At 39.3% G+C, this 21,210-nt stretch overlaps 1 protein-coding gene across 1 annotated transcript in view; it reads right to left on the minus strand.

Moving 5' to 3' along the window:
* Positions 1–911: 911 nt before the first annotated feature.
* The window catches only part of GABRA5 (gamma-aminobutyric acid type A receptor subunit alpha5), a 380,379-nt gene continuing 360,080 nt past the window's right edge, over positions 912–21,210 (minus strand). Inside the window, exon 10 of the mRNA XM_068268152.1 lies at positions 912–3,397. Coding sequence (XP_068124253.1) covers positions 3,068–3,397 — 330 coding nt within the window. The 3' untranslated portion in view covers positions 912–3,067. The remainder of the gene's footprint in view (positions 3,398–21,210) is intronic.

Consider the following 21,210-nt stretch of genomic DNA (forward strand, 5'->3'; position numbering starts at 1 on the left):
GGCTTTAATTAAAAATAAAAAAAAAACATATCAGAGAGACATTTCTATAGGATGGATGCATTTAGATGAGAGATTAGGAGACAAATAGCACAAACATGTAGCACATGTTCCACATATTTCATAAAGGAATGATTAGTAACGCAACTAATACCTTTTATTTTAAAATTCAAAAATGTATTTCTGTGGGCCACTGTATGTTTAAAGTCATCAGCAGCCTTTTCACCTTTTCTGCTATATCAAATCATTTTATTACATTTTATTTGACAGAAATATTTCCCTAATTTATTATGGGGCAGCTGAAATTAAGAAACCCTCAAATGAAAGCAAATAGTGTTTCCTTTTGGAAAATGCTGATTTCCTGGCTTCTGACTGGGAACAAATATAACAGATGAGGTGTTATACAGTCCAAATCTGCTGTAGAACAGCCTGACCTGTTATCAGTAATTAAAATCAGCCTCCATGGGAAGCATGAGGATTTGGCTCACACATGCACCCAAAACTTGCTAGTAAATCAGGATTGGTTTGGATTATTCATGCTGCATCAAATACTGACAATGTTTAAAGATGATCTCCATGCTAAAATACAAAATCCTGCAGTGCTGCTGTAATGAAAAATTATATTTGCCTGTGGTGTCTTGTCCCACGAAGCCATCCTGAAGACTCCGCATCACTCCACTTCCAGTGCCTGGACCCGCCTACCCTCTCTCCTTGGAGAAAAAATGCCAAAAACACCAAGCCATTTACTGCAGTAAATAGCTTGGCATTTTTTCTCTGAGGAGAGAGGATAGGCGGTGCCAGGTGCCGGAAGTGGAGTGATGTGAGGGCTTCGTGGGACACCACAGGTAAATGGAACTTTTCATTACAGCAGTGCTGCAGGATTTTGTATTTTAGCATGGAGATCCTCTTTAAGTTGAATTGGATGATAGAAGGTGAGTATCATCTAGGAATCTATGCTTATCAGTTAAGGTGGAGCCACACTAACAAGTGATGTCACCTACAGGGATCAGGACTTGATCCCTTGGGTGACAGTTGGGGGTTGATGTGTACTGTTGCTACAGTGTGGAGAAGAGGGACAACACTTCATGCACAATGGAGCAGGAGAAGATCATCCACCGGTCTGAATCTCTCATTTAAGAATAGAGGAGGGGTTTTGGCCACTGCATACATAACAGATTCTCATCAGAGGCAGCCCCAACCTACCTTGGCTAGTTACCATCTAGCATATGTGCAACATTTAAGAGTCTGGGGCCAATTAACAGGGTAGTGAGAGGTAATTTTTAGTTGTTAGATTAGGAAGTTTAGATTAGGTACTAGAAATTGGTGAAACTAGAAAAAGAGGATAGGTTTAGGTGTCAGTAAGGTATTAATAATAGGAGGTGGTTAGAGTTAGGTATGAGAAAAAGGTTAGCAATAGGAAGGAGTTTAAGGATAGGTGTCAGGAAGGTGATAAAGTTAAAGGGAGGGGGATAGGCTCAGGTATCACCTTCTCATAGGGAGAAAGTTAGCAGTAGGTCTCAGGAATGGGTAATGTTAGGGTTACATTAAAACAAATTGCAAAGAGTATCAGTAATTGTTTTCATCTTCCATGGCTACTGATCAAAAATGCAACAAACATTTTTGCAAATGACTACAATTTTCACAATGTGCAACTATGAGCCTGATTCACAAAAGTCTGGTAAAATTCATGCAAAAAGCAAATATAAATTTTGCTGGTATTTATGCAAGCATGTTACACAAATAGTGCACCTTGTGCTATGTACAAAATGTCCACATTGCTTGTATAATGCATTGATTGCACAGGAGGCCCTGGCCAATCAACATCTTTGTCATTATGATGGTAGCCAATCAGAGGATTATTTACTTCTGAAGCACCACCGCTTATGCATAAAAAGGTTCCAAACAGAAAGGTGCCACGTAAAGGTTAGTGTATGGTTGGGAAGCCTTTAAAGTTGTAATGGTCCCACAAAGAGTCCCAAACAACATTAATAAGGGGTATCTTGAACATTTGTGTGGATTTGAAGTCAGTAACTTGGGCACCTGTACCTTGTTTCTGCTCTGTGACTTAGATTGATATGATGTTTCAGCCATTTTCCACATGGATTAGGCATTTGTCCATCTGTTTTTCACCAAACCCTGATTTCTGATGCAAAGAAATTTCTGGAAAGTCCATTTTTAGCTTGTCCTATAAATAAAACCGCAATGCTAATACCTAAAATTAACCTATTTTCCCAACAATATTTTTCCCTTATAGCCACAAACCCTCTTCTTGTTAAATACTTAAACAGCAGGTGAATATATTAGGGGTTCATAGAGTAGGTAAGGGTTAAAATTTTACTATAGGGGCAAAAAACACTTTATTCTTTACTGTGACTCTGACACTTATTTGTTTTTAAACTTTGTTCTTAATTTCTAATGAATGATTGCTGCTGTTTGCATATTTCTCATGAATACATGTTTAACTGTATTGCTCTGGAGGGCAAATAACGAGTGTGATAAACGATGAAGGTGTTGTAGAAAGTAAAATTAATCAGTTTTGCTTATGAATGGTTGTAAAGTGAAACTATCAAAATACATTTAGTCATCTTTTCACTCTAGGCAACATTAACCACAATACATGTACAGGTCATTATATTTGGCTATATCTTTAGGAAAATTCTGCAGGTGGATAAAATCAAATAAAATGAAATAAAGAAATAAGGATAAAAATGTGTTTCCCCTTGCATACATTCTTTTTTTCATGTCTAGTGCTACAAATGTGTAGATTTCTACAGCATTTTATCTGTGACACATACATGTGCATCACTTCCTTTTTCATGAACAACCTCTGGTTTATTTTCATTTATATTTTTGGATTTTTTTTTGAAAGCTGGAATGAAAGTGAATTTTTGAGTATTCCTTTTTGGTGTTACGGTATGCTCCTCCTGCAAATATGACGTAAAATGTCACATGAACAAATTTCAAAATGTCAAGCAAAAACGTAAATGTGTCACACATAAGTAATAGGAGAGAAAATGTCCAGAAAATACTGTACAATTGTCATTGGTATTGTCAGTTACAAAGATATGGCTTAGATATGTATTGGCAACATTGGGCTGGACTTGGATGAGGCAGCCCCCTTGATCACGGGTTCCCTGTTCAAATATGTTGCCCAGTAAACTAAATTAAATGTTCCAAACATGACTGGGAACACTATCCGAGACATCTTGTCTATCTTGCTAACACTGTTATATGTCTTTTTGTTTTCAGGACCTTTGTCTTCCACTGCCTTCATGTGTAAAGGAGCAGCATTTGAAATGACCGACGAAGAAAGGTCTTTGGAAATATTTGGTGTATAGGCAATTCTCCCGCCACCATATGTATTGATGGGTTTTCTTCCAAGAGATTCTTTTTCTTTTTTCTGTAGGTAAATGAATATTTTGAAATGTTAAAATAAGGTCTGCTTGTGTTTTTATTACATTCACACTGATCTTTAATAGGACACTGAAATTGTCCCTCATGTCTTCTCAAACAACAGTTTCCACATTGAAACAGAGAACTAAACATTAGAATGTACAAAGGTTTTTTTTAATGTTTTGTTTGTTTTTTAAAAGAGAGCTTAAAGGAGTCATCAGGGGGAAAAATGCTAAAATAAGTGGTACTTACCGGGGGATTCCTCTAGCTCCGAGCTCCCAGGACGTCCCTTGCCGCAGCTCTGCCCGCAGCCATTCGCTGCAGGTCCATCCCGGTCCCCGGCGATGATGTCAGAGCGACCTCCAGGTCGCTCTGTACTGCGCCTGTGCAAGAGGCGCTGTCAATCACCGCCACGTGGGCTGGAGCGGACCCCTGATGACTCCTTTAACCACTTAAGCCCTAGGTCGTTTTCACTTTATGCATCCGAGCAATGTTCACCTCCCATTCATTAGCCTATATCTTTATCACTACTTATCACAATTAACTGATCTATATCTTGTTTTTTCTGCCACCAATTAGGCTTTCTTTGGGTGGTACATTTTGCTAAGAGCTACCTTACTGTACATGCATTTTAACAGGAAGAATAAGAAAAAAACGGAAAAAATTCATTATTTCTCAGTTTTCAGCCATTATAGTTTTAAAATAATACATTCCTCTATAATTAGAACCCACGTATTGTATTTGCCCATTTGTCCCGGTTATTACACCATTTAAATTATGTCCCTATCACAATGTATGGCGACAATATTTTATTTGGAAATAAAAGAGCATTTTTTCCGTTTTGCATCCATCACTATTTACAAGCTTATAAAAAAACAAAAATAGAACTATTTCATCTTTACATAGACATTTAAAAAGTTTAGACCTTTAGGTAAATATTTATGTGTTTTTTTTTATTGTAATGGTTTTTTTTTATTATTAAACATTTTATGTGGGTATTTTTGGGAGGGTGGGATGTAAATAGTATTTGTTTGGGGTAAATATATGTGTATTTTTTTTTTTTTTTTGACATTTAGATGTAGTTTTACTTTTTGGCCACAAGATGGCAAACTTGAGTTTGTTTACCCTGTGTCCCTCAAAGCGTACAATGTACGCTTTGAGGGACACAGGAGGCGGAAAAAGCGAAGCTTCCGAGAGAAGCGGTCGCTTTTTCTGCGGGGGACAGGAATCAGTTATCGGGCACCATGGCCCGATTCATTGATTCCTGGGCTAACGATCCGCAGATTGGGAGCTTGCGTGCACATGCGTGATCGGCCGTGGGAGCGCACATGTCCTCCTTGACGTAGTTCTACGTCAAGGAGGACAAAGTGGTTAAAGAGAACTTAAGACGTTAACAAAATAACAAACAAAAAACAAAAAAGTAAATGCTTACTTAAGGAGAGGGAAGACTCTGCTTCCTATACGGTCCTCTGGTACTCCACCACTGCCTGGGACCTTCCTTAACATCAGGGCTGTGCTCTTCTGGCACAATGCCTTCACAGTAGAGCGGAGCCACTAGTGCAGGCTAACTGTGCAAGCACTGCCATACTTCCACAGGCACAGTACAGCTGTGCCCGTGTATGAAGAGGAGCGTGGCTCCAATCAAATTACTGACAAGCCCTTGTCAGTAATCTTTGGAGGGTCCACGCTCAACAATGGGGACCGGAGGACAGTGAGGGACATCTCTATAGGATCCAGAGGATTCCCTCTTTTTAGGTAAGTATGTGATTTTGTACCTGAGCTTTGGATGAGGTACACTTTAAACCTGTTTCAAGAGACAATGTTGACACACTCGACTGAAGTGATTAAACACTGTGGTATATTGTTACACATTGTTTTTTCAAATGATTCCTGATTCTTCCAAAATGCAACTAGCTCACCAAGATATATCTACATGCAATACACCACCGCATGTTTATTCTGTCCATATGCGTAAAACCAATAGTATAGCATTTAGCAAAAACTTTTATACTTCCTGATATCTAATCAATGCCTGCATTTTCTAGTTTATTTCTTTTAAAGCCTCATCTACACGCGTAGATGAGGCAGTAATGTGGCTTATCAATCAAGCCGCTGATGCGGCTCGATTGATAAGATCCGACAGGACGGATCTCCCCACTGCCGATTCCCTGCTCGCTCCCCGCGAGGGGACAGTGGCAGGGAATCGAGCGGAAGATAAGCGGCGCCAGCGGGGACGAGCGGGGAATCGAATCCGGCGCACGCGTGGCGATGAGGCTTAAAACTCGTAATGTCTTTATAATGCTGTATGAGCCAAAGCCATCACCACAGATCTCCAAGAGGTAGGATCTTCTTACCTCCATTGTTTCATATATTGTTTGTTCCTATACATACATTTTTTGAGGCTCCTCTAGTTACTTCCCAACTACCTTTAACCTCCCTGGCATTCAATTTCCCCAGGATTTCTGTGATCCAATTAATTTTCATAACCTTTTTTTTCCTGTAACTTGCTAAAATGTGTCAAGCAAGGGTCTAGTATATAGTGCAGGAGAGTATTAACGTGTATGCATGTCAATACTGTTCACAGCATCTTTTGTATTGATGTGTATAACCATCAATACTGCCAAGGAGGTTAAGCTACCCTTGAATCAGGGGATCTCACTCTACCAGTAAACCTTTTCTTGGAGCCATGACTGCCACACCTTATCCTCAAAGCCAATTGCGGACGATACTTCCCCACATGATATTATTAGGGGAGAAGCTTGGGTCTGTGGATGTACCCATGCAGGCAGCTGCCACTTACAGTAGGTGATAAAAATCAAACAGATCTGACAAGTTTTGTTTAGTTCATCTTCCCATGGGGGTCTTCTAAGTATTTTCATACATACTTTACAAAAGCACTCCCTGGAAAGGTGTATACAAAGATGCTGGTGGGCCTCCCTGCTTACTTGCATACCATTTTAGTAACTGAACATCCTGCCCTAAGGTAAGAGATGAAGTAGTCTAAGATTTTAACAACAGAAATATAAAAAAAAGCAAAAAACTGGTTGCTCGGGGACAAATGTACATTTTATATATGCTGACAAATACATACAATTTTTTTCTGATAGAGGTTCTGTAAAACTAAAAGTTATCTCCTAACTTCTCATGGCAGTAAGTTAAAATCCCTGGATCAATATACTGTTATTTATTGGAAAACTAGTTAGCACCCACTATTGTGTTATTTTAAGGCGACACTGGACACAAAACAAATAATGTAGGTAACTTCCTGTACATGTATAAATATCTAAGAGGTCTGTGTTACCCATGGCAGTGCTGCCTGTTTTTGTTTGAGACACCAACATCTGGGTACCTTTGAGTTCCTTTAAGAAGTATAAGATACAGAGGGCTTAAAATGTAGTTTCTTACAGATTATGAGTCTAATGTGGCCTTCAGTGGATTATAGATATTACTAATGCACATTATACATCATAAATACGGTGTATACATTACTGTATGTTTTATTGTTAATACATAGTACAATAGGACCTACATCATTTTCAAAGGATACACACAAGTACATCTTTATAACTTGGTCAATATGCTACCAGATTCAAATCCCATTTTCAAATTCTTATTCACCTGAGACGTTGATTTCCATTTCAAAGGGATTACTGTACTTTACTAAATATTGTTCATTAAATGTTTCCCAGTCTATCATGTACAGAGTACACTAAGCAGATGGCTGGAAACTATCAATACAGTTTCCGTGTAGGCAGATCAATTAACAATCACATAAACAGGCTGTGGCAAGCTTTTGAGAAGTGTTCTATGTGCTACATTTTCTTTCTGTAAACTTTTCACTAAATACAAGCAAACTTTTCATGGTGACCAATGAGATATAATAATTAATTTGTGGATGTTGGAGAGAAGCACTGACACTTGTAAATTGAACAATGTCTATGATTCTTGGTATAATGACTGAGCTGTTTAAAGTAAATTAAAGCATCAGAGGAAGAAGGAGATGCATTGTCCCCTGAGCTTTTTATCTCACGATAAAGCATTTTATCAAAGTATCTTTTTCTTTTTTTGTATTACCCCCACTCGGACCACCATTTTTTTTCATTCTGCTGTTCAGTGATCACTGTGATTGGCTCACAGTGATTAGCTGGTGATGATCCAATGAAACTGGCTCCTTACTAATCGGTAGGGGCTTGGCTGTCACATAAGAGCCGATTCTGCAGCCGCATCATTCAGCGATTGGCGGAAAGTCGTGGAAAGTCATGGTGTTGAATCTATGCCACATCAGAGATAGAAAGCCGCAAGTGTGACATAGATTCTCACTTTCCACTCTCCCAAACTGGTTAGTTAAAAAGCCCTTCTACCTGTCGAAGCAGGTCATTTCAGCACATGTTAAAGCCCGCACTGCACCTGACCTGGGTGCCACTATAGACGTAATGTTATCACGTCTGTAGCAGGGCAGTGGGAATTCAATCAAATGTAATTTGAGTGCTGGCAATTGCAGATTTTCATGCTGGTGAGCTGCAAAATGTCCTGCAGGTGGGGCAAGGTGTTTAAAGTGCTTGTGAAGGACAACCAATTGTGTTTCTTTTTTTAAATGTGCACTGTATTTTGTAATTGTATACATTTAACAATTTGACCTGGGGAAATATACCTGCAGTATATGAAAGTATAGAGATGCTAATGAGCTGCCACAAATCCACCCCCCTCCCCATGCGCTTAAAAATTATTTTAACCACTAGAATTATGACAATGATTATTAAAAATGGTGTTTTTATATTCATGACATGTTCTCACTAATATCCCTGATATCCACAGCAAATTTGGTAACAAAATGGTTCAGGAACATGCAATTAACTCAGAAATTGTACACCAAATACATTAATTTGTGTGTGCATCATCTAACATTATTAATTATTGATATACACAAAGACTCAGCAATCCACTGACTATATACCGCTATTCAGCATATTATTATCTCAGTATATAAAAAAAAAGTAAAATGTGTGAGTTACACACACACACACACAAACACACACACACACACACACACAAACGCACAAACACACACAACTGAAACCACCTTGAAAAGAGTAATAAACCAACTTTTTTGTTATTTTTTTTTTTTTGCTTTAATTATATTGGCTAAATAAACTTTTTTGTATTGTAATAAATGGTGGTATACAGTATTGTCAGTGGTTCTGTAAATAGATAAGACTCTTTTTTATTATTCATATTAGGGTAACAAAAAGTTGCAATATTGACAAAATCCTGTTTGAATTAGAATATGATAGATCCAACCATCTGTGCTAGCTAGTAACACTTGGTCAGCTAGTGACTCATTGGGGAGGCATTTTAGAAGATTATTACTGCCTCCTAATTCTACAAAGTAGATTATTACCCAAAATTGTTCAATCTGGTTGGACAATTGGTTCAAACAGATTGGTTGTGACTCTTGTGATTACAATGATAGCTTAATCGAGTCCATAATGAATTATTAAAAAAATCTACTACTACTGTATGCTTTAAACATATATTAAAAAGGGTTCAACACAGCTATAATTCTACTAATCACAATGGTTCCACTTCAGGGAACGTAAATTAATTACAATTAGTTCTAATGGGCTGTAATTATAAACAACAATAACATTTCTAGAAAAGCCAGAGAATTTCACATAAAAATAACAAATAAAATAAAAAATAACACAAAAACAACATATCAAATATTTAAACTGTGAAATGTTAATGTATTGTGAAAAATATATGCTCATTGTGAAATTGATGCCAGATACATATTTTAAATAACTCCGGAGAGGGGCAACAAAAGACTGGAAAAGTTGTGTAGCATTTGGTGCAACATCTTACAAACAAGTTGACTAGATAACAACATAACTGGGTAACTGGAAAACATTCCTAAATGTAAACAATTACAAAGAATTTGATATTTCTATTACTGACAGTACACAATATCACCAAAAATAGACACAATTCTATAATTTAAAATCATCAGATTGGGTCTGGGACACTTCAAAAACACTGACCGTGAATACAGTTTGCTGCTGTCTCTACAAGTGCTGCAACCACCATGCAAAGAAAAAACTATGTATATACATGATCCACAAGCACTGTCACCTTCTCTGAGCACAATCTTATTAAGGTATAACAAACTACAAAGAAAAAAAGAGGTGTGTGCTTAGATCAGGCATCACCCGATTAAGAATAAACTGAGGCAAAGTGGAAAACTGTCTTGTGGTCTGACAAATCAAAATTTGAAATTATTTTTGGAAATCATGGATACCAAACCCTTTAGGCTAAAAGGGAGGCTAACCATCAAGGTTGTTATAGGAACACAATTCAAAATTCAGCCTCTGTGATGGTGTGCTGGTGCAGATGGCATGTGTGGCTTTCACATCTGTGAAGGCACCATTAACTCTGAATAACTTATACCTGCAGGGCCGGCGCTACCATAGAGGCAAAGGGGGCAATTGCCCCAGGGCCCCAGAGCCTGTAGGGGGCGCCAATGTGTCTCCTCATCTTAACTCTTGCTCCCCAGGGGGCTTTGCAGAGTTTTGGCAGAGTAGTGTCTCACCTGTGCTGGCGGGCAGGTGAGACACTATACTGCCAAAGACTCTGCAGGGGCCCCAGGAAGCACAGTTAAGCTGGGAGGGGATTGGGAGGGAGGGTCAGGAGCCGTCCAATGGGCCCAGGAGGGAATTTTGGCTGCAACAAAGTTCCTAATTCCGCTTTTTGTTCAGGGTTTTTTGTTGGGGGCCCCCAGATTAATTTTGCCCTGGGGCCCCATTGTCACTAGAACCGGCCCTGTATACCTGTTTTGAGGGAAGACATTAAATATCTGTGCAACAATTACCGAGTGTTGTCAAAGGAAACAGTGATGCTCATCACAACTGTTTTGAAATGTTCTGCTGGCATTAAATAAACTAAAAATAAGCATTTTTGTTTCATAAACCAATATACAGTACATTCTAAGTTTCAGCATTGAATATGCTGTCTCTGTTTTACTTTCAAATAAATATGGATTTTAGATTATACTATTTAAATGTATAGTTTACACAACTTAAAACCAGTACAACCAGTGAAACATTATAATGTTTCCATGGGTATTACTAGAGATAATAATGGAGAGATGGAAATTTGCAGTCAAATATGGAAAACATTAAAGTGGCCTCCGGACTGGAAAAAGGTCAATTTACATTACAATACCAAAAGAGAGCAATGCAAAAAGTGCTTAAATTATCAGAAAATTGCACGTACTGTATCTCTCATTCTAACAAGGTAATGCATAACATTCTACAAGCCAGATTGCAGCAATATATGCAACGAGAAGTGCCAGATATACAAGCAGGTTTTAGAAGAGGGAGAGACACAAGGGCCCATATTGCCAACATGTAATGGATACTAGAGAAAGCATGGGATTTCCAAAATAATGTCTACTTTTGCCTTATAGACTATTCAAAATCTTTTGACTGAGTAGATCATGATAGACTGTGGCAGATTCCCATGGAAATGGGGATGCCATGCCATCTCATTTGCATTTTGAAGAATCTATATAAAAATCAAGAAGCAACAGTTAGAACTGAATACGGACTAACAGACTGGTTCACAATTGGTAAAGGGGTGTAACAGGGCTGCATATTGTTTCTTTATTTATTTAACTTGTATGCTGAAGATGTAATGCGGGAAGCTGGTTTGGATGAGTCACATGCTGGGAAATAAAATAGCAGACAAGAATATTAACAATCCTATTTATACAGATGATACCACTCTGATGACAGAGCCTAGTCTTGAATGGCAAACAAGAAAGTGCCAAAGCTTGTCTACTGCTTAACATTAAGAAAACTAAAGAAATGGATGTTCTCTGCTCCAGTGAACCATCTGCAAATAGATGAAGAAAAAGTTTAAATTGTAACAGATTTGATCTTTTTACGATTGAAGATCTCTGCAGCTGGTGACTGAATCTATGAGATTAAGAGATGCTTGTTGCTTGGAAGGAAAGCTATGGCAAGTTTGGACAAGATACTAAAGGATAGATATGTTACTTTACTACCAAAGATCAGGATAGTTAAGCGATGGTCTTCCCGGTAGTAACATATGGTTGTGAAAGTTGGACTATAAATAAGGTAGTGCAAAGAAAAATGTATGCTTTTGAACTGTGGATTTGGAGAAAACTACTGAGTGTTCCCTGAACTGCTGGAAGATCTAACCAGTCAATACTTAGAGCAATAAGGCCAGAGAGTTCACTAGGGTTCATACTACTAATAAAACATAAAAATGTTGATTACATAATGAGAAGATCAGATTCTTTGGAGAAATCCTGGATGCTTGGAGAAATTAAGGGCAAAGGAATAAGACTATGACAGTGTGAAGAAACGCGGAAAAGCCGCCGCAAGTGTTCTGGGTGAGGCGGCTGTTTCCGCATCCAACATGGCAGCACAACGCGAAGAAACCGCCGCATGCCGCATAGACAGAGCTGTGGAGTCCGCGTTGGATGCGGTGGTTTGTACGCATAGCGATACCTCTGACATGGTGGTTGGACGCGGGGAGTCCACCGCTTGCGTTGAGAACGGTGCGGCGGCCCCCGCGCCCGAATTAGCTCATACTTAGCCAGAGAAGAGTCAGCTGATTAAGCTGATCAGCTGACATTTTCACCATCTTTTATTGGTCCAGCACTTAGGGGTGGCGCTGGAGAGCGCTATAGTATATATACTGGGTGCTGGTCATTTCTCTGGTGTCTGGCGTTGCGATCACTACGTGGTAGCACTCAGACCTTGTCTGTATCTGTGATCTAGCATAGTTTTCAAAGGTGTTGACGATCAAGGAACTCACACCTTAGCGTCAGGAATATTGAACTGTATTATTTGTTATGACCTTCTGCCTGCCTGACTATCCCTCTGAACTCTGATTCTGTACCTTGCTATTTCTGATATTCTGTTGCCAATCTCTGCTCATTCCTGGACTCTGTATTTGCCTTCTGAATCTGTACCTTATCTGTCTGTGTGTTAACGACCTGGCTTGCCCGACCTCGAGAACTGACCTTACTGGTAGAGGCAGTTCCCAGACCTGTTAGTGACACCCTCTCTCTGGTGTCACTCACACTCTGTCCTTCCTACTCCCAGTCTAGCTCCTCCCCCGGGAGAGTCTAGGTCAATGGAAGGAACTTACTTCTGTGCAGTACTCAAAGCATTGCTGTTGCACTTAACACTCACTTGTTATGTCAGGTGTTCAGAGGTTAGTAGATATATCTGATTATCGGTGATACTGCAGATCATCGATAATCGGGTATATTCTGTATTCTCGGTGATACTGCAGTTCACCGGTAATCAGACCCTCTCTGTGTTACACCGATCGTTACAGACAGAGGCTAAGATGGTCAGACATCATGGCCCATTTGCAACAGCATGGGTACACAACACTGGTATAAAAAAAAGAAGACATCCAAAGTTCAGGTTCACTTTTAGCAGCATCAATCAAGACCTTTTCTAAAACTAACAATGCAGAATTAGACAACTTTTTTTACTTGCACTACTTTGTATACAAATTATAGGTGGCTAGGTAACAGCACTTCGAACAGTTTTTACAGTCTGCAGCACTAAATATACTGTCAGGCATATCATGAACATGCAGCAGAACGTATGGGTGCTCGTTTTTCATAATAGCACCTGCAACCAATGTTAGCAGATTGTAAACGAAGAAATAGGCATGACCGAACATCACAATTTTGTGTTCATGAACACTTTTGCAAATTTTAACCCCATGATCTTTTATAGAAGGTGAACATCAAAAACCTTCAAGGTATCTCTGCAGCCACAATTTATTTTCAAAAGGTGTAGAAAAACCTGAACGGTGGCATGATGGAGGGGGATCAAGTACAAATGTTCCTCCAAAATTATATATTTTACACAGAGGCTTTTTTTCATGTGTAAATGTCAAACATTACATATAGTTTCAAGATTTTTCAAATAAAGGTGTTTAGAAAGGACACTGTGTGCACCTGCCTAAAAATAGTTTTATGCAGCCAGTGTCTGAGATGCCTGAAAAATGTAGCATTTATCTGCCTAAACATTTTAAATTGCAGCCACAATATGTGAGGCCTAAAAAATGGGCAATTACCAGCCTTAAACATTGTTCGTTGCAGCCACACTGAAGGCCTGAAAAATTTAGGCAATTACCTGTCAAAAAAATATTTGAATTTTAGCCACTGTGTGAGATAGAGGCCATAAAAATTGGGCAATTTTACCTGCCAAATAAATATAAGAATTTCATTCTCTGTATGAACCAATGGCGTGAAGTAACTGGCAAGCACCAAGGAAACAAATAATGTTACACGTTTTTTGGAGGTTTTGCAGGCAGGGCCGGTTCAAGTAACAATTGGGCCCTAGGGCAAAATTAGCCTGGGACCCCTCAACAGACACCCCCTGACCAAAAAGCGTCATTAGAGGCCCTTTGTTGCAGCCAAATTTCGCTCCTGGGCCCCTGAGCTGGCTGCTGATCCTCCCCCAATCACCTCCCAACTTAACAGACTCTGCAAAGTCCCTGGGGAGCAACAGTTAGGATGGGGAGGGACACCTTGGGGGCCCCTACAGGCTCTGGGGCCCTGGGGCAGTTGCCCATTTTTTTCTATGGTAGCTCTGGCCCTGTTTGCAGGATAACTGTGCCTGTGGTCATGATTAGCATGAGTCTAGACAAAACAGGCGTGCACCAGGGTAATAATATATATTTTTGGGGGGTACAGCCAACTGAAGTAGGACCAAATGATATACTGTGTGCCATGCTGGTGATGGTGCAGGATTGCTGAGCCTGTGGACAGGGCAGAAATGAGGCCAGAAGTAACAGGTATGCACCAGGGTAATTATTTTCTTTGGGGTACAGCTAATTGAAGTAGGACCAAATTACATACTGTGAACTGTGGTCAGGGCAGACATGAGGCCAGAAGTAACAAGCATGTGCCAGGGTAATAAAACTATATTTATTTTTTCAGTGCAATGGAAATGGGACCAGATAAGATACTGGGAGCCATGCTGGCAGTGATAGCTGGGCTTGAGGACATGAGACCTGGTGTAACTGTCTTGCACCAGGGTAATAATATAATTTTTTTTTTTTGGTACAGCCAATCGAAGTAGGATCATATGAGATACTGGGTGCCATGGTGGTAGAAGTGCAGGAAAGCTATGCCTGTGGCCTGGGTGGAGATGAGGCCTAGAGTAGCTGGCATGCACCAGGGTAGTAATATAATTTCTTTGTTTGGGTACAGCCTATTGAGGTAGGACCACATGACATACTGTGTGCCCTGCTGATGGTGGTGCAGGATAGCTGTGTCTGTGGCCAAGACAAACATGAGGCCTGGATTAACTGGCATCTGCCATTGTAATAATGTGTAACAATTGTACTACATGTTGGTGCTGTAACCCTCTGAGATTAATGCCTTGTTCATGCTAGGCAACTTTTTTTTGCCTGTCAAGATTCATGCAGCTGCACTGAATGTCCATTCGGATAGGACACTTGATGCAGGGTGAGCCAAAAGCTCCATGGAAAAATGTGACAGCTCTGGCCGCAGGTCAAGCCTGCACACCCAGAAGTACAGATTTTTTTTCTTGCTCCTCAGAGTATCCATGGTGATCATTAACACAAGGTAGTCGGATGTTGGTTGAGGTGTTCTCTGAGGGTGAATACAAAAGCAACCTGTTGCATTGTACAAAAGAAGGAACTCATATCAGGTATGATTGGCACATCACCCTAAGCAGCAGCTCGCCCTGTTATTGAAACTGAGTAAGTGTTAATGTTGGCATCCCATTGGCTGTTAATGGTTCTTTCTGCACCATCACTCTAAAAAGCAGAATATAGTCTCAGCTTGGGGTATGTATTGTCTCGCTGCTAGTGAGCTGGGCGCAGGGTGAGCCAAATGACAGCTCACCCTGCTGCCACTCAAATCTCCAGTGGTATTAAGTACTATCTCCCCTTTGAGATGTAGCAACTCAGAGGGAGATGTAATTTGGGGTCTGGCAATCGCCGGATCCCCAAATTACCCTTGTGCGGGGTGCGTAGCATAGCACTAGTGCTATGGCGGTGCCCAGCTTTGGCGCCCAGAAAATCAATTTTAAAAATGCAAAGGAAAAATGGTTTCTAAGCTTAGAAAAATTACAGTTTAAAAATCATTTTCCTTTGCATTTTTAAAATCTATTTTCTCAAAAACTACAAGGCCTTTATATAAAATTCTTTTTTTGACTCACTATTAGCCATGAAATTACACAAAAATTACATGAAATTGCAAAATTATGGTTTCTGATTACGTTCACAAACGTAATTACATTACTTAATTACCTGAAATTTCGCAATATGATTTTGCATTGTAATTGCAAACTACGATTAAGCAAAATTTACGCTCACCATTAGCTCTGACCTACCCAGGGTTGAAGCTTTGAAAGAGGGGTCATGGCAGCACTAAAACGAAGAGGGAGGCAAGATATTAAGGGGCCACCTAGCTTATAGGCTGGAAGAAGCCCCGGGTATGACTCATTATTTTTTTTTGTCTCATTCAGTTGTGCTTTAAGACTCTGGATGTGCTGCTCAGACCCTTATCTTACACTTAATTCAGACTTTCATGGTTTTAGCTGTGCCACATGGCATAAGTAGCATTTTCTATTGGGAAATGTAATAATAGGAGAGGGAATTCATGCCTTGTCATAAAATTAAAGCCAGTCTTGGAGTGGATAGTTGTCTTGGTCTCAAGTACAAGATAAAGTTTTTTTTTTCATTTTGATTTGATGTTTCAGATTTATTTAAAAAATACTTTGAAGCCTCTTAAAATTCAATTTTTATTTAACAATCCCCTTCTACACTATTACCCCATGTAAAACGCCGCTATCCCATGGCAGAACACTGTTTTTAACCCCTCCTAAATCCCAGGGGCAATGTTGGAGGAGCACTTCCTTGTAGAGGCAGAGCTTTATGCTGTAGCTCTGCCTCTACTCACATCAATCGCCGCTGATGGCCGCCTCTCCCTGCCACTAGCAGTCTTCTTTCACTGAGAGGGGCAGGGGAGAGGCGACGTTCTGCGCTGATTGACGCATAAGGAGGCAGAGCTACAGCTCAAAGCTCTGCCTCCCCAGGCAGCAAAATCCATGACCAGGAAAGTCGTGGATTTTTGCCCCAGTGTTTGGGGGGGGGGGGGGGGGGCAGGGGGTTAAATACAGCATTATGGTGTAGGATAGCGGCGCTTTACATGGGGTGATAGTGTAGACAGGAATTGTTAAATAAAAAGTGGAATTTTAAGAGGCTTCAGAGTCTTTTTAAATCCTTGTAGACTGTATTCCATTTCCCTCCTTGATACTCATATCTTGCTCGTTCCAATTCTAGAGTCTGTAATATCATAAATATGGATTTGTTCTAGCTTAATTATTGTCATTATAGCTCTTCTACTATGAAGTATTGAGCAACTTGCAGGGCACAACATACTGATGTGTATGTGGAGTATAAACATCATATTGGACAATATATACTGATTTACAACTAGCTCCTCAACTATGCAAAGCTGATTAATCATGTTAAAACAATATTTACTGAAACTAAGATGTATAGTTTTGAAAATATATTTGCTTTGTGGGATTTTTCTTATAATTCACTATAGCTTTATCTCAGAAAAAAAGGTCTGTATAATAATAGTCTACTTGGAAATCGAAATGTAAGTATATGATTGCATCATATATCATAACAACTGACCCAGTCTCCGGACATGTATTGGAGCACAACACTGGGATATTAAAGAATTAAACACCGAGGTGAAAACATAGAGGGGGTAAAAGTTCAAATTTCCAGATGAGGTTTAAATGTAACCTTTAAGAACACCCTGATGGCCCAGCAGAGCGCAGCTACAGAAAGGTTTGACCCGTTGGCAGACTAAGATTTTCAACAACAGGGATTTATGAGATACACATGAATGCTGTGGCATAACAATGTGCTTTCTTTTGGGTCTTTTACAGTTTATCTCTTAAGCTACATATTCCTTTTTTTCTGTAATTCTTCCAGTAACATTTGCTGCACATTTTTCTTTTGTTCATCACATTCTTTTAAACGACTTTCCTATCATTTAATTCTTCATTCACTGTCAACCCAGATACAATCCTGAACATGGGTCATGTGGTGATTAATAAATGTATTCACCAATAATCAATTTTAATGTGTTAAAGAACAACTGAAATGACGGGGATATGGAGGCTGACATATTTATTTCCTTTCAAACAATACCAGTTGCCTAGCTAACCTGCTGATCTTCTGCCTCTAATGCTTTTAGCCATAGACCCTTGAACAAGTATGCAACAGATTAGGTATTCCTGACATTATTGGCATATGTGACAAGGTTAGCTGCATGCTGGTGTTATTGAGACACCACTGAGCCCAAGAGATCAGCAGGGCTTCCAGGCAACTGATATTGTTTAAAAGGAAATAAATATGGCAACCTCCATATTCCTTCATATTCTTCTCACATCAGTTGTCCTTTAATTTATAGATGGTAATGGTAAACAAAACTGATTATTAGTAGAAAAAAAAGTGTATGTATATTTATATTTAATGTACATTTATTAAAACTATGAAAGTATGAACTATATACAGTACTTACATTAATAGTTTTAGCTCGGTTTTAAAATGCAGCCATATGATTTCTAGTGTTTACATGAAAAGATTTATCATTAGCCCATACCTCTGGGGAGTAGCAGTATGAATGATTTATTATTGTAGTGGCAATATATGATTTTTGTATATTTTTTGAAGAACTTCCTGATAAATAAAGAGAAGCGCTTTGCACATTATTGAGCATGTACACCATCAAATATACTAGTTATGAGGTTCACTGCATATCATAATAAATACAGTGTCCTTATTTGATTAAATGTTTTTCGTAAAATTTTTAGCCATGTGCATCAATTCTGTAAGAACAGTGGTTGTACTAAATGTACTGCTATTCATGAAAGATCCTTTAATTTGGTCTGTTGAGATCAGAATTCTAGCTACCCCATGAATCCCTCTTTCGCTACCTTCAAATTAAACAGGTAGATCCTGTTTAGATTCAAATTAAACATATGGATCCTTTGGGAATGAATATACAAACAATGCCTCTGGAAGCTCTTCTTCTACATAAGGACAGGTCTAAGATGATCTCTAGATATTATACATTGTTGTTAGAACACACCTAGAGATCCAGGTATTAGGGAAGCAGGAAAAAGGGTGCCAGCGGCTAGTGGATGAAAAAGGCGCCGCCATAGACTCCAATGCAATTATCGTTAATACGGCAAAAAAAGCAGTAAAAAGGGCGCCCAATAAATATCGTTAACAACATTAGAACATTAAAGTTTTTTAAGTATGTTATTGTTTTAGAAGCTTGCAACATTATAGATATTATCATTATGTGTAAAAGGGTGTTTCTGCAGGGGGAGTGGTTAGGTTTAGGCAACACCATGGGGAGTGGTTAGGGTTAGGCAACGCTGGGAGGGGGGTGGTTAGGATTAGGCACCACCGGGGGGTTAAAGTTAAGCTCCAATGGGGGGGGGTGTTAGGGTTAGGCACCACCAGGGGAGGGTTCTGTGTGAGAGTAGGTTTGGGTCAAGCTGTATTGCTGAATTACATAACGATTTTTAACTTTAACATATTTTTGTTATCCACTCCCATTGTTTTAAAACTGTATATATAGTTAACCAATTTTGTTAATGATGTTTATTGGTGTTGAGATTTGTTAGCCACCGGCGCCAATTCGTTATCCAGACTTTTTTCCTGGCTCCTTTTTTTCATGCACGCGATATTAGAAATCCCAATCTTAGTGGTAATGGATAGTAGACTGTTCGACAAAGGGAAAGGTAAGAATTTAAGCAAACTTATATAACATCAGTCAGGGGTTGCCAGCCTATTTTCTAATATTTTAATTTTTCACCCACAAAATCTGGACACCCAACATTTTGGATGGACAGGGGGCAGCACACCAGAGCTGAGGATGTGGTCGCAGTTTTTGTTTTTTTTCAGGGGAGGAGGGGGGGGGGCTACATTAGTTTTTAAGGTTACATTAATGGATGCAACAGGCTGATTCAAACTCTTTTATTAGCAGCAACCCCAGACAGGCTCTAAGTGACAAATGCAGCAACCACGAGGGAGGTGGAATCCAGAATGCAGCAATCCTGAAGGACCCTTCTTCCCTCCCATATGTGACAAATGCAGCAAATCTGAGATGACATCAAAACTGTCAATTTTCAGTACATGGTCACAAAAACTTTTACAGGCTATTACTGCAGCAATTCCTAGGAAACTGTGGTTTTCTGTGTTTGTCCCATCATTCTGCATGCACAGATCCTTTAACCAGTTCGCATTCAGTCGTTTTTCGCTTCATGCATCCGAACAATGTTCACCTCCCATTCATTAGCCTATAACTTTATTACTACTTATCACAATGAACTGATCTATATCTTGTTTTTTCCGCCACCAATTAGGCTTTCTTTGGGGGGTACATTTTACTAAGAGCCACTTTACTGTAAATGCATTTTAAAAGGAAGAATAAGAAGAAAACGGAAACAAATCATTATTTCTCACTTTTCGGCAATTATAGTTTTAAAATAATACATGCCTCCATAATTAAAACCCACGTATTGTATATGCCCATTTGTCCCGTTTATTACACCATTTAAATTATGTCCCTATCACAATGTATGGCGACAATATTTTATTTGGAAATAAAAGTGCATTTTTTCCGTTTTGCATTCATCACTATTTACAAGCTTATAATAAAAAAAAAAAAGAAATATTTCATCTTTACATAGATATTTAAAAAGTTTAGACCCTTAGGTAAATATTTGTGTTTTTTTTTTTTTTTAATTGTAATGTTTTTTTTTTTTTTAATTAAACATTTTATGTGGGTATTTTTGGGAGGGTGGGATTGAAATTGTATTTTTTTTTGTAAATATATGTGTATTTTTATTTTTATTTAACATTTAGATGTAGTTTACTTTTTGGCCACAAGATGGCAGCCATGAGTTGTTTATAGTGACGTCACTCTAAGCGTACCACGTACGCTTAGAGCGACATAGGAAGCAGAAAAAGCGTAGCTTCCGAGAGAAGCTGTCGCTTTTTCTGCGGGGGAGAGGAATCAGTGATCGGGCACCGTTGCCCGATTCACTGATTCACTTGCTAACAAACCGCCGGCCGGGAGCGCGCGTGCACGCGCGCGATCGGCCGCGTGGACGCGCAGGAGCGCACATGGCTTCCTGGACGTGAGTTTCACGTCCAGGAATGTCAAATAGTTAAGTTAAAAAATAAAGATAGCCTCACGTACCTAAGTAGTCTAATCTCAAAGGTTTATACACACCATGCAATTTTCCAGATTTTTTTGATTGATAAATAGTTTCCAGTATGTCTGTTTTAGATTGAGAAAGGGGCCAGTTTTGAGATCAACACTGCACAAAATCGATCCCTTTTTTTTTATCGGTAGCAGATTGTACATTTGGAAGCAGATTGGACATGCTGGAAATTATCAATCAATCTGTCAATCTGATGGGTATGGTTTGTATACGTCTTTACATTCTCTGCTGCTTGGTGGCCCAATTTAACTACCCCTAGTTGGTATCTAATCTAATCCTACCCTACCCCCAACGCTAGCTTCTCCAGCCAAATTACAACCCTCATTGCCTGGTGCTCCCCTGATGCCCTATCCTCAACCACCTCTGGTCAGTCTAAAGATAAAGGATATCCGAGTTGAAAATGTATGCATAAAAAGTGTCTACACACACTTTAAGGTATCTACACCAGGATCACTGCCAGGATCCAGTGCCC

The sequence above is a fragment of the Hyperolius riggenbachi genome, chromosome 2, assembly GCF_040937935.1.
Source record: "Hyperolius riggenbachi isolate aHypRig1 chromosome 2, aHypRig1.pri, whole genome shotgun sequence".
Classification (NCBI taxonomy): domain Eukaryota; kingdom Metazoa; phylum Chordata; class Amphibia; order Anura; family Hyperoliidae; genus Hyperolius; species Hyperolius riggenbachi.